Source organism: Penicillium brevicompactum, assembly GCF_028827555.1.
Source record: "Penicillium brevicompactum strain IBT 35665 chromosome Unknown utg000001l_segment0_segment0, whole genome shotgun sequence".
In the NCBI taxonomy this organism is placed as follows: Eukaryota; Fungi; Ascomycota; class Eurotiomycetes; order Eurotiales; family Aspergillaceae; genus Penicillium; species Penicillium brevicompactum.
Window position 1 is genome coordinate 6711136 of NW_026623203.1, and position 12138 is coordinate 6723273.

At 51.8% G+C, this 12138-nt stretch overlaps 3 protein-coding genes across 3 annotated transcripts; 2 read left to right on the forward strand and 1 right to left on the reverse strand.

Moving 5' to 3' along the window:
- Window positions 1-1212: 1212 nt before the first annotated feature.
- On the forward strand, window positions 1213-3226 carry N7506_002123 (uncharacterized protein; the record flags this gene model as incomplete). The annotated part of the gene is made up of 2 exons (XM_056951419.1): window positions 1213-2070; window positions 2201-3226. The coding sequence occupies 2 exons, from the start codon at window positions 1213-1215 to the stop codon at window positions 3224-3226; spliced, it is 1884 nt and encodes a 627-aa protein (XP_056817334.1).
- Window positions 3227-3940: 714 nt separating this feature from the next.
- On the forward strand, window positions 3941-6894 carry N7506_002124 (tethering complex subunit PEP5; the record flags this gene model as incomplete). Its single annotated transcript, XM_056951420.1, has 8 exons — window positions 3941-3968; window positions 4026-4087; window positions 4145-4438; window positions 4492-5124; window positions 5174-5407; window positions 5457-5792; window positions 5841-6347; window positions 6397-6894. The coding sequence occupies 8 exons, from the start codon at window positions 3941-3943 to the stop codon at window positions 6892-6894; spliced, it is 2592 nt and encodes an 863-aa protein (XP_056817335.1).
- Window positions 6895-7729: 835 nt separating this feature from the next.
- Window positions 7730-10999, reverse strand: N7506_002125 (Na+/H+ antiporter Nha1; the record flags this gene model as incomplete). The annotated part of the gene is made up of 1 exon (XM_056951421.1): window positions 7730-10999. The coding sequence occupies one exon, from the start codon at window positions 10997-10999 to the stop codon at window positions 7730-7732; it is 3270 nt and encodes a 1089-aa protein (XP_056817336.1).
- Between the last annotated feature and the right edge of the window lie 1139 nt (window positions 11000-12138).

The following is a 12138-nucleotide window of genomic DNA, read 5'->3' on the forward strand; positions in this document are numbered from 1 at the left end:
ATACCCGTGGACATTGAGCTTGACGGTGTCTTTGTCGGCCACGGTCCCGAAGAATCTGGAAGTCTACAAGATCCACGGGTCTTCCCCCGGGGCCAGCATAGTTAGGACCGGTATCGTTATCGTGCCCCCCCCGCGCTGTCCATTTACGGGGGAGACCGGTCCTGGCACGTGGTCACGAGTATAAAAGCCGTTCCCTCCCCCAATTTGCTTCTTCTCTTTCTTTCTCCCCACCAGGTAGGTCAGGTAAGTGCATCTTCGATCACATCATCATCATCGTGGCCGTGCTCGCCATGGCCCAATTTTTGGCACTCCCAGCCTAAGGGCTCTGTGCTACTGGGCTTACACTACCCCCAGTTGGCACACCTTTTTTTGTGTATCGCAGCTTAGCTGCACCGTGTCCCTGGGCTTACACTGCACCCGGAGGACGCAACTTTTTCACCAACTGTCCGGCTTGACCGGGCATCTGGAGAAGATGATGCGTTTGATACGTAGCTCATAATCTATCTTCGTCGTCGTCGTGGACTCTCTCGCCGGCGGCTTTGTCTAAGGTCTACACTGCACGCGTAGCAAGCGCGTTTTGTGTTTGAAATGTCAACAATGGCCCTCTCTCCCTCAATACTTTACCCGCTTACCTAGTTTCCTTCCCCCAGATATGCTCATAGATTAGCTCAACAACTGAAGACTCTCACGACGGTTGCATCCCTAGCTCTCTTCTTGTGCTGCTGCATATAACCATTTCTCATTTTTCTCTTTAGGTATCCTTTCGACTGTTATTTCAAGTATCTTGTTAAGTGTGTGCACCTCTTGCCATCGTAGTTTGTAAACCTTCCAAGGCTGGACGATGTATCCTCACGGATGTGTCCAACCACAGTATCCAGATGTTTTAAGAGCATGAAGCCAGGAACTGTTTCTATACTGACCTAGCCAAGCAACAGAGCTAGATGTGACATTAGGGCTACGTAGAGTGGACGTGAGGTCTGTTTATAGATCTGATGACATAATATTTCCCCACCGCTCCAAGGTTGCTCCATCAACACACGCGTTAAGTGGTTTTCGCGTTGCTTGACCTGACATGTCTGCCTTGAGCTGTCCGCAGATTGGGCATCAGAAATGAATACCGACTGCGATCAACCGACCGAAGCCGCCTCACCGCAGTCACCAACTGCCACGGCTACACTTATCTGATTACCCGGAGCTCCAAACTCAGGCCCGATGCCCTTCCCGCGCCCGGTCTCCCCATTCTCCCTCGAGACATGCGCTACCCCGCCCCACAGCTTTGACACCGATGCCTTGCTCGGTTCGGACGATGAACTGGATGACGCCGCTAGTGCCGCACAGCGACAGCGCATTGAGAAACTCGCCGAGTCGTATCTGCAGGGCAAACCATTGTTTATTCTCTCCGCTGGACTGAAAGGCCCGTTGGATGAGGAATGGAAGAATCCGTGGGAAAAGCGCAGGAAGCGTGGGAAAGCCACTTCGGGGTTGCAACCAGAGAAAGCCAATGCGCCCGAACGTATGGTCAAGGAAACCGATTTGCGCGCACCGAGATTTAGAGAGAGCTTGCCAGCTAGCGGCCGTGAACACGAGATACCAGCGTCGTCTTTGAATCGTGCTGGGAGCTCCTCGGCTCAGCCCGGAGCTCGGTCTTTGTCATCTAAATCACCACGGAGGGACTCTACGCAATCAGCTTCGCGGTCAGGCCGCGGCGACTCCAATGGGAAATCGCGTTCCCCTGTGAAATCGAGTGGTCTACCGGATTCATCAGTGCAAAGTCAATCGAGCGTACGACCTCGTCCGGCTGATTGGCTCAAGAAGGACCGCAGGCTGATGAACTTCACCAAGTTCGATCCACCAAGCTCTCCTACGATATCGGTTGCATCTCGTCAATCAGACAAGGCTCGCCGACCGCCAGCTCGCAGTGTCCAGGTCCAGGTTCCGCAAACACCAGGATCTCCATCTAAACTACAACCCGTCAAAAACATTCCACCGAAAACTGCCAAGAGTAGCTCCAATGGGCGCACCCCAAAATCGACACGGTCTACTAGCTCGACTTCACCCAGAATATCCAAAGTACCTCATATACCACAACAATCGCCATTCAGGCGATCTGCGGCTATAACTGAGCCTCCTTCTCTTCGTATTGTCAATTCGTCATCTCAGTTACCGAGATTCGAATACCGTCGATGCGCTAATGGGGGAGTCTAGGTCGTCCTTGGATGACGAGAGCATACTGCAAGAGGAAACTATTTTGCATGATGGAACTCCAGCAGGGAAAGAAGTAGATGTTGCTTCGCAGCCTGCTAGTGCTGTGAATATTCAGTCGGTGAATACCACTACGACCAACGACCCGAAAGAGCCCCTCACCGATCGCCCTTCTACTCACGCTGCCAGCGTTCAGCTGTCAAAATCCGATTCGCCAGATGTCCCCGATCAAGAAGCAGTTTCTCAGCAAGTGCCGCCGAAAGAAGCCGAAAGCCACAAAACCCAATCCAAAGACCTTAGATTCGCAGATCAGTCCGACATCGTCGACGGAGAAGACAAGGAGACCTTTCAGGGCACAGCGCCCTCTACAGAGCCCGAACCGGTTGCAACAGAGCAAAATACATATGAAGATCTGCCCTCCGCTCAAAGGGTTCCAGCGCCCCTGGGAGCATCAGATCGAATCACATCATTGCACTCGACGGCATTGCCAAAGGCAGACACTGACCTCGGTTCAAGCACAAGTCCTGATACCCAGCTGTCAACCCAAGCAGCGCTCTTACACGCCCAAAAGTCCTTCCAGGAGGACCTGGACAGCCCGGCGTATTATGCCGCTACGCCTGGTCAAAACAAAGCGATCCATTCACCGAGTGGCACGAGTTATTCAGCAAATGTCACTCCTTTCTATCGCATAGAGCAGTCGCTACAACGGGATTTTGAACAAAGCTCTCTATCAGCGGATAAGGATAGGATGCAAGCCATGAGCACGCAATATATGCTCGATGCAGCCACGCCCTTCAACTTCAGTATCGAGCAAGCTGGCCAAAACTCAAGTTGGAACCCGACCAATAAGAACAAGAGCCAAGCCATGGATACGCAGTTCATGCTTGATGCAGCTACTCCCTATGCCTTCAGCACGGAGAAAAAGCCTCGCGCATCTCTACCGGATCTGGCCAAAAGCCTGCCTACTGGATCAAAGAGAAAGAAGCCCCATGACGCGAGTTGCTTTATGTCCCCCCCAGAGTGACGTAGCCAGCGTGGACTATGAATATCATTCTGCCGAATCCAAATCAGGCGACGTTGAAGGAAGCTCATCGCCTGGCATTCACAAGTCAGATAACCTGTCTGCTAAAAACGCTTCCTTGCCCATCAACCCGAACGAATCTGCGTCAGCAGCAGTTCAAGATGGCCAAGGTGCCAACCAGGCGGTGGAAAGTTTCAATCTCAGCCAGGCAATTGCTGATGCTGGAAGCTGGCTTCAGCAAAGCTTTGATTTCGTGAAAGAGATTGGACGGCCGAGTCAGAATCTTGAACCACATTCTCTCAATATGGATCCATCCTAAGGTATACAATTTACGCTGTCATGACTTCGCATATTTTTACTTCTGTTCTTCACTTGCACATACTGTATCTTTCAGCATTTTATCAGCGGAGGCATACTGGCGGCATCTTGGTCCACATGTTAGTAGACATAGGCAGCATATACTATTTCCTATTTCCTATTGTACTCTATGACAGTGTGACTTATCTTAATTTGGAATTGAACATTCTCTCGCCTACTCCTCAAGCATCCTGAAACACCCGGTAGATGACTATCCAACAAAATCAAAGCAGAGCTTCTCATTGCGATGTGGATTCGCAAGCCTAAGCCGGCGGATCGACGTCAGGCACCAGGTGGCCCGAGCGCCAGCGGGGAGAGCTCCGAACCGCATCGACACCGTCTAGTCGCATATCTCAGTCAATGGAGAGCCGATATGGCCTTGACATCAGTAAGAGAGCCCTCATGTTATTCCGCTTTGCTTCAATCTAACAATGACAGTGGAAAGCGTTCAACTTCATCGACGTGTCGCCGGTGAAACTACCAGAGGACAGCTCTTCAGTGTTCGGTGTAAGACCTCCGCGTATCCCCCTGCCCAAGCGCTGCTGCCACTAACACAATCTCCAGAGTGACCTATCGAGTATATGCACCGGTGCATCGAACCTCTTCGTCGGCACCGCCGATGGCTTCGTCCACATCGTCTCCTCGGCCTTCCGCGTCGTGCGATCGTTCAAGGCTCACGACACCGGTTCAATAACGCACATGCGACAAATTAACGACACCGCTCTACTCGTGACGGTCTCAGAAGATCTATCGAATGAACCGGTCCTGAAAGTCTGGGCCCTGGATACGGAGAAGAAAGACGGAGGTCCGCGGTGTTTGTCGACTGTCTCTGTGCAGAATGCCAGGAGGCAGTTTCCGGTGCGCTCCCACAATATCAAAAGCGGTAAAGGTCTATACTAACGAATTTCCAGATATCTGCCTTTGCTGCCACCGAAGACCTCTCGCAAGTAGCCGTCGGTTTCGCGAACGGATCCGTGACGATCATCCGAGGCGACCTGATTCATGACCGCGGCGCACGACAGCGAATCGTATTCGAGTCCGAGGAACCGGTGACAGGACTTCAAGTCCAAAATGGCGCCATCACAACACTGTACATCTCCACAACAAGCCGGATCCTGACACTGGTTATCGCTGGGCGCGGACAGGGTCAGCCCGCGCGCGTCTTGGAAGATACTGGCTGCGGTTTGGGCTGCATGACACTTGACAAAGAGGGTGGTGATATTCTCATTGCCCGAGAGGATGCTGTCTATACCTATGGCCCGCGCGGTCGTGGCGCAAGCTATGCGTTTGAGAGCCCGAAGACATCAATTGATGCTTTCCGTGATAATGTGGCTCTTGTCTGTCCGCCCAAGGCTGGCGCTGGAAAGTCGGATCCGCTGAGAAAGTACACTGCTACCCCCGGCGAGGAAATTTTTGGCACGACGACGTTCACCCTGCTTGATACGGATCTCAAGTTCATCGCGCACAGCGAAGCTCTTGTCAGCCCTATGAAGCAAATTTTTATGGAATGGGGGCAGCTATTTCTGCTCACGACGGACGGAAAGGTAAGTACATTTCTGTTTGAACTGGTCAAGTACTAACACCTTGGCTTAGATCTTCCGTTATCGGGAAAAGACACTCCAGCAAAAGCTTGAAATTCTATATGAACGCAACCTTTACATTCTGGCAATCAACCTCGCGCAGAAAATTGGAATCGATCCGCTCCAGCAAAATGCTATCTATCGCAAGTATGGAGACTTCCTGTATCAACGGGGTGACTATGACACCGCCATGCAACAATATCTCCGCGCCATCGATAATACAGAGCCTTCTCAGGTCATCAGAAAGGTCATTATATACCGTCTCCTGGGGTTCTAAGTGTACTAACTTGCAGCAGTATCTGGATACCCAGCGAATTCATAATCTCATCGAATATCTTGAAGAGCTACACGATCATGGTCGTGCCACTGTCGATCATACAACTTTGCTTCTCAACTGTTACGCAAAACTCAAAGATACAAGCAAACTTGATTCCTTCATCAAGGCTCCTGGTGAGCTAAAGTTTGATCTTGAAACGGCCATTGCCATGTGCCGACAAGGGGGTTATTATGAACAAGCGGCCTACCTTGCAACGAAACATGGCGAGAATGACATGGTTGTCGATATCTTGATTGAAGACTCGAAGAAATATGCTGAAGCGGTAGAATACATCTGGCGCTTAGATGCTGAAGTGGTAAGCAAATGCACAGTCATAGGGAAGAGACATGCTAATTCTTGTTAGGCCTATGCAAACTTGATGAAGTATGCAAGGGTGCTCCTGGCCCATTGTCCTGAGCAGACAGCGGAACTATTCAAGGTCTACTATTCTGGTCAATACCAGCCACGGAAGGAGGTAGAACACCCATTACAGCCTCAAGAGCAAACCACAAGCACAGTACAAAGTCTCGCTGCACTCTTGCCTCTGCGCTACATGCAAGTTGGAAGTGGCAAGCAGCCGGAGGCCCCTGTGCCTGAGCCAGAGATAAGTGAAGACAAACCGGAAGAATCGCCACCAGATTATGAGATCCCCAAGCCTCGCACGGCCTTCTCCGCATTCGTGGATCATCCGAAAGAATTCATCGACTTCCTTGAGACTGTAGCGCAAAAGCCAGATCTGAAGAGGGATGCTAAGATAGATCTCTTCACAACGCTGTTCGAAATGTACTTGGATACAGCCAAGGGCAAGAAAGACGCATCCGAGAAGCGGGAATGGGAAACCAAAGCAAAGAAACTAATTGAAGGGAAAGATGTGAGTAATTCCAGACAATGGCCCCGTTTGCACGACCTGACCAGCATAGATTCCAATTTCTACTTCCAACGTCCTTCTCCTGTCCGATCTATCAGATTTCCGCGAAGGATCCACGCTTGTCCGCGAACAAGAAGGTCTCCGCCTGGACATTTTCCGCTCTTTCACCTCCGCAAAAGATACCCAAGGTGCCATTAAAGCACTCAGACGATACGGACCCGACGAGCCCCAGCTCTACGTTGACGCCCTAACATACTTCGCCTCGAGCCCCCAAATCCTCGAAGAAGCAGGCGACGAGCTCGACGCAGTCCTCCAGCGCATCAATCAAGACGGACTCCTCTCCCCGCTTCAGGTCATCCAAGCCCTAAGCAACAATGCCGTGGTCACAATGGGCCGCGTCAAGAAGTACCTCAGCGACAATATTGACCGTGAGCGCAAAGAGATCACTACCGTAAATACCCCCTACCCCTATCTCTACTGTACCAGCCTCAATCTAACACTCGCAGAACCGTCGTCTGATAACAAGCTACAAATCCGAAACCACGGCTAAACAGCAAGAACTCGATCATTTGACCAGTCAACCCGTCGTCTTCCAATCTCGCCGCTGCCAATCCTGCGGCGGAAGTCTGGATCTCCCAACTGTGCATTTCCTCTGCAAGCACTCCTTCCACGAACGTTGTCTGAACAATCTTGATGAGGACGCCCAATGTCCCGTCTGTGCGCCGACAAATGCGACCATGCGTGCCATCAGACAGCGACAGGTCGATTCGGCCGATCAGCACGATTTATTCAAGGGGGAATTAGCGCGCTCGAGAGATCGATTCGGTGTCGTTAGTGAATTCTTCGGAAGAGGAATTATGAGGCCGCAGAGTACGATGGAGTAGATAGGAGATGTTTCGTTTAGACATATTTGTTTGTGGGCTTGTACATGGAGCCAACTTTTGTGTTTGATACCTCGGTCTTCAACGGATCAAGTTGTTATGAATCAATAAATGTTTACAGGGTATACGTACGAGTCGAGTTCGGAAGGTTCCAAGGTGATTATGTTCAAATAAGCAATGCGTTGTATAGTAAGCTAAATCTGGCGAAGCTCTTGTAATAGGCGGACGACAGAATCATATCAACACAGATAAAACAAGGCGATCATAGTCATAGTGATCGTATGCAGGGACAATGTATGCACAGAGGTGGAATGAGAAGGTACATGAAAAAAAAAAAAAAAGTTGAAGCAAGAGTTGTCCGCCATACCGAGATGGCAATGAAACGTTCCTAACTCGGTAGCCCAGAGATGTGTAGCAAGTCTCGCTTTTGGTGGGGAAATATTAGAGTAGGTTGAACTTGAAGATGTTTGTAGAGATGCAAGAGGTTCTCATATCTATAAGCGATCACAGTTCGCGGCCTTTCTCGCCTCCCCAGGAGACACGCGGGATGTGACGCGAGGTGGACTGCGAGGCGGAGGCAGATCCAGATCCCGAGCGAGGAGAAGACTGGTCAGAGGTCTTGGTTCCTTCGGGTTGGAGCTTGCCATCTTTGGAATCCACGTCCTCGATATCAGAGTCCTCTTCGGCGATAGCGTCTTCGTCGTCAGAGTCAGATCCTTCCTCAGAGTCATCACCGTCGACACCCAGCGCTGCAAGACGGCGACGACGCTCGGCAGGTGTTTCGCCTGTGTCATCGTCGTTCTCGCGTGGGGGCGCGGTGAGACCAGCGGCCTTACGGAGACGGGATGGCGGGATACGCTCTGTGCCATCATCGTCGGAGTCACGGCGCTCGCGGTCACGGGTACGAGGTGGCGCGGGGCTGAGGTTGTTGCGACGCTCCTGGGCGGCGGAGGTGCCGCCGCCGCGAGAGAACTTGGCGAGGGAGGCGGCGACGTTGTGGGCGCCTTGATGGTCGGTCTCGTCATCGCTGTCGGTGACGGACTCGGACTCCAGGCCCTCGGCTTCTTCCTCAGGAATAGTGCCAGTGGTAGCTCCGATAGCAGCGGCAGAGAGACGACGCTCTTGCTTCTCCTCGATCTTCTCTTCTTGCTTGGCTTCGGTTTGGGCTACTTCTTGGACTGGTGCCGGGGCGTCTGTTTGCTGCACGACATCTCGACGGCTCTTGGCGTCCAATCCCTTAATCTGCTGGAAGAACTCTTGCTTGTTCATACGTCTGCCCTTGTGTCCGATGCCCTGAGAATCGACTTCGGGGTCTTGGGCAAGTGTGAAGCGCAGACCATCATCAGTAGTCCAGTCATCGTTCTCCTTCTTTTTCTTCTTTTCTTGGGCAGCCGCAGAAGTTTCGCCTTCTTCTTCCATGCCGAACCAGGTTCCCATGCGAGTCAAACCACGCCGGACTGGTGCGTCACCAGGAGCAGTGGGCTGGCTCTGGGGCTTTTCTGACTTCTCGGTCTTCTTGCCACCAGGAAGGGTGTACTTCTTGATCACCTCACCGTCCTCATCCTCAACAATAATGGTGTTACCAAATTGGTAAGCATGAGCTGAACGGGGCTTGGGCTTGGCCGAGTCGGCCTTGGGTGGCTTTTCAGTTTTCTCGGGCTTCTCAGCCTTCTTCTCAGGTTGATCAGCGGCCTTCTCCTTGCCAAGTCCGGTCCAGTTGGTCCACTTCTTGATTGCCTTGCCGTAGGAAGTCCCAGCCTTATCCTCAACAGCATGCTTGAACTCCTCTCCCTCATCCTTGTTGTGAGGATGACTCTCGGATTTGGCGAATTCACCACTCTTGTCATTTTCAAGACGCTTGCGTTGTTCTTCAATGTGCGCGATCTTTTGTTCGGGTGTGAGATGAGAAGTATCTTCAGTCTTCAGGACATTGCCCTCCTCATCCTCGATGATCATGTTATGACCCTCCTGGTAGACTTCTATTTCAGGCTCACGGCCGAAGCGATCACGCTCGGCGTGAGGCGGAGAAGCTCCGCGCTCAACCTGATCGCGCTCTTCCAGCTCTTTCTTTTCTTCCTCGGTTTCAATTTCGCTTTCTCGTTGACGGGGAGCGGGCATGATAGCAGACTGACTGATCGGGCCGCCAGCACCCGAGTCACGCTTGCGGCGACGTCTCCGCAGGGGCTTGCGGCGAGATGACTCAAGACTTTGTGCTTCATTCTCATCCTCCTCGTCGCGCTGCCGGCGAAGGAAGTTGCCAGGCATGCCGATAGGCGGGAGGGTACCGGGAGGATATTCAGGCAATTTCTCATCGGACGAGGCGTCAGTGTCCTCCGCTTTGCGGAAGGACATAGAGCCCTTGGCGATAGACTGCACACGAGGCAGCCGGTTCATCCATGAAGGTCCATCCTCATTGGCTTGGGTGTATGAGAGGGTGATGGTCAGAGTGTTGATACGTTTACCTAAGGTAAAGACTGCAATGGAAGAGCCATGCACCAAGATGGACGAAATGACCATGAAAGTGGTGATAGGCCAGATGAGCCTGACGATGTAGTAGTTGCTAGAACCAGGCATTGGCAGTTCGTTTTCAGGGTCAGGCTGCGTATTGTCGTTTTCGAGTTCAGCTCTGGCGAGGATGGCAGCAAAGATGGCACCGACACCAATGGGGCCGAAATGGCCTGCGAACAGCGCTTCTCGCCATGTTTTGACGTCCGGTATAATTGGTTTCAGCATTAGCATGATAGGTATGCGTCGGAAAAAGATGACCAATAATGCAATAACCACCAGTCGCCACGGGGTGAGACCGAGGGCGGGGGAGTTGAAGTCCTCCCAGGGAATGATGGATCCGAAATAGACAAAGTAAGCCAAGTTGAGCAGAAGATCGATGACGTTGGAAACGTGAGATTCCTCGGTCTTCTCCGTAAACCAACCATCGTTACTGAATCCGACACCACATGAGAATCCGATCAGTAGATCATCCATGCCCAGCAAACTACCAGAGCCAGCGCAGAAGACAGCCAACACGAAGTAGAACACCAGGAAACTCTCACGATCGATCAATCCCTTGTTCTCAGCCCATTTGATAGCATGGCGAGCAATGTAACCGATGGCGAAACCGAAGATGGCACCCAACACACACTCGTAAAGAACGGTGATACAGAACCAGTTCAACCACACCTCGCCGACAGCAGGTCGGTAGTGATAGATGTAGAATGACAGGTAGATGAATGGGAATGCCATACCATCGTTACAGCCAGACTCGGCAGACAGCAAGTCACGCAAATGCTTAGGGACACGCTTGGCGAACTTACCCTTACCGACCACGGAAGAAGCCAGGACAGGGTCTGTTGCCGTAACGCAAGAGGCACAGATCAAACTTTCCAGCCAGTTGAGTGGGGGAACCATCCACCAAATGAACAGACTGGTAATCAGCCAACCCCAAGTCATAACAGGGATCAGCAGCAATGATACCGACTTCCAATGGCGTTCCATATACGCCTTTGGCAATTCGACACCGACGGCGAAACATTGCACGACTAGCACGATGCGCGAACACTCGAGTGTGATCTTGTCGATGTTTCCCCATTCGTGCGGATTGAAAAGATTGGCCGCGTGGGGGCCGAAGATAATGCCACAGAGTGTGGCAACAGTCGCTTCACCGATGTACAGCTTCTCCTTGACGAACAGGGAGCACAGCATGAACAAGCCTGTGAAACCGCCCAGGATCATGTACGCCAGATGCGGCCTATCAATGTCCAAGTGATCCCACGCCATGGTGAAGGTGTCGGTCGGAGACCGATTGTGCAGAGGTTTGTTTTATTCTCCGGGGTGAAAATAAGCGATCCCGCGCGTATGGCGATCGATTTACCGGATGTATTCCCGCCTCGAACTTGGGTGGACCGTGTAGCTCTGCATGCCTTGGTGAATCGGTGGTCGGAAAGCCGAAGTGCCGAGCCTCGTAGGGCTGATTTGGGGGCTCGAGAGATCTAGGCGCACGTCCGACGGATTCGGAGAGGACCGGCAATTCAGAACTCTGCGGGGTGCAGATACGAGTCGAGCCAAGATGTGGAGGAGATGCGACAAGAAGGCGAAGCCTTGGAGGTTGAGAGAGAAAAAGGAATTCGGGAGGCTTGGCCTCAAGGTAGTCTCGGTGGATGCAGGGAAGCAAAGAAGAAAAGAAGAAAAAGGGCAGTCTCAGCGAAACTTGGTCAGAGTCTTGGGGACTCTTGGCCAAGCAGAGAAAGACGAGTGAACGCGTGCTTGGGGAGTTTTGCCCAGCACGAAGTATTCTTGGAAACAGCGGGATTCGTCAGCCGAGACTTGGTGACCCACGTCGGAAGCGGAATGGGGTCTTGGCTGGCGGAGGTCGTGCGCGCGTTGTTTGGGGCTAGTAGATTTCAATCGGAATATCAGAAGGCAGGGAATGGCTGCATCAGTGACAGTTTCAGTGTCATATGTACGAAAGATGAAGCAAGGGAGGTCTTGGGGGATCGGGATTTCACGATGTTCGGCGTATTCGTGTCACGTACGGTAATCAGCCCTGCCAACCGCCAAGAATTGGCTCAGGGATCATCGTATCATTGGGTCAGTGGCGTCGCTCTCGCTCCAGTTGAGTGGGGGGGCTTCAAATTTTTATATCTGAGGTCTTTTCTACTCCGTAGTTGACATTGATATAATATTATGCTTGTGTAATGGTGTATTGTACCTGTATACCTCCGCATAAAAGCCAGATCGGGAATGGGAATCAATTGGGGTGTAATACAAACAGCATAGATAACCAAAAAAAAAAAAAAAAAAAAGAACAGCTTCACATGGAGAACTCCCAGATTCCAATGCCGAGAACGTGCGTATCCGCGGAGAAACAGGAGAAACAACAAACAGAAAAGAAACACAAAAAGGTGAAATGTGGTTTA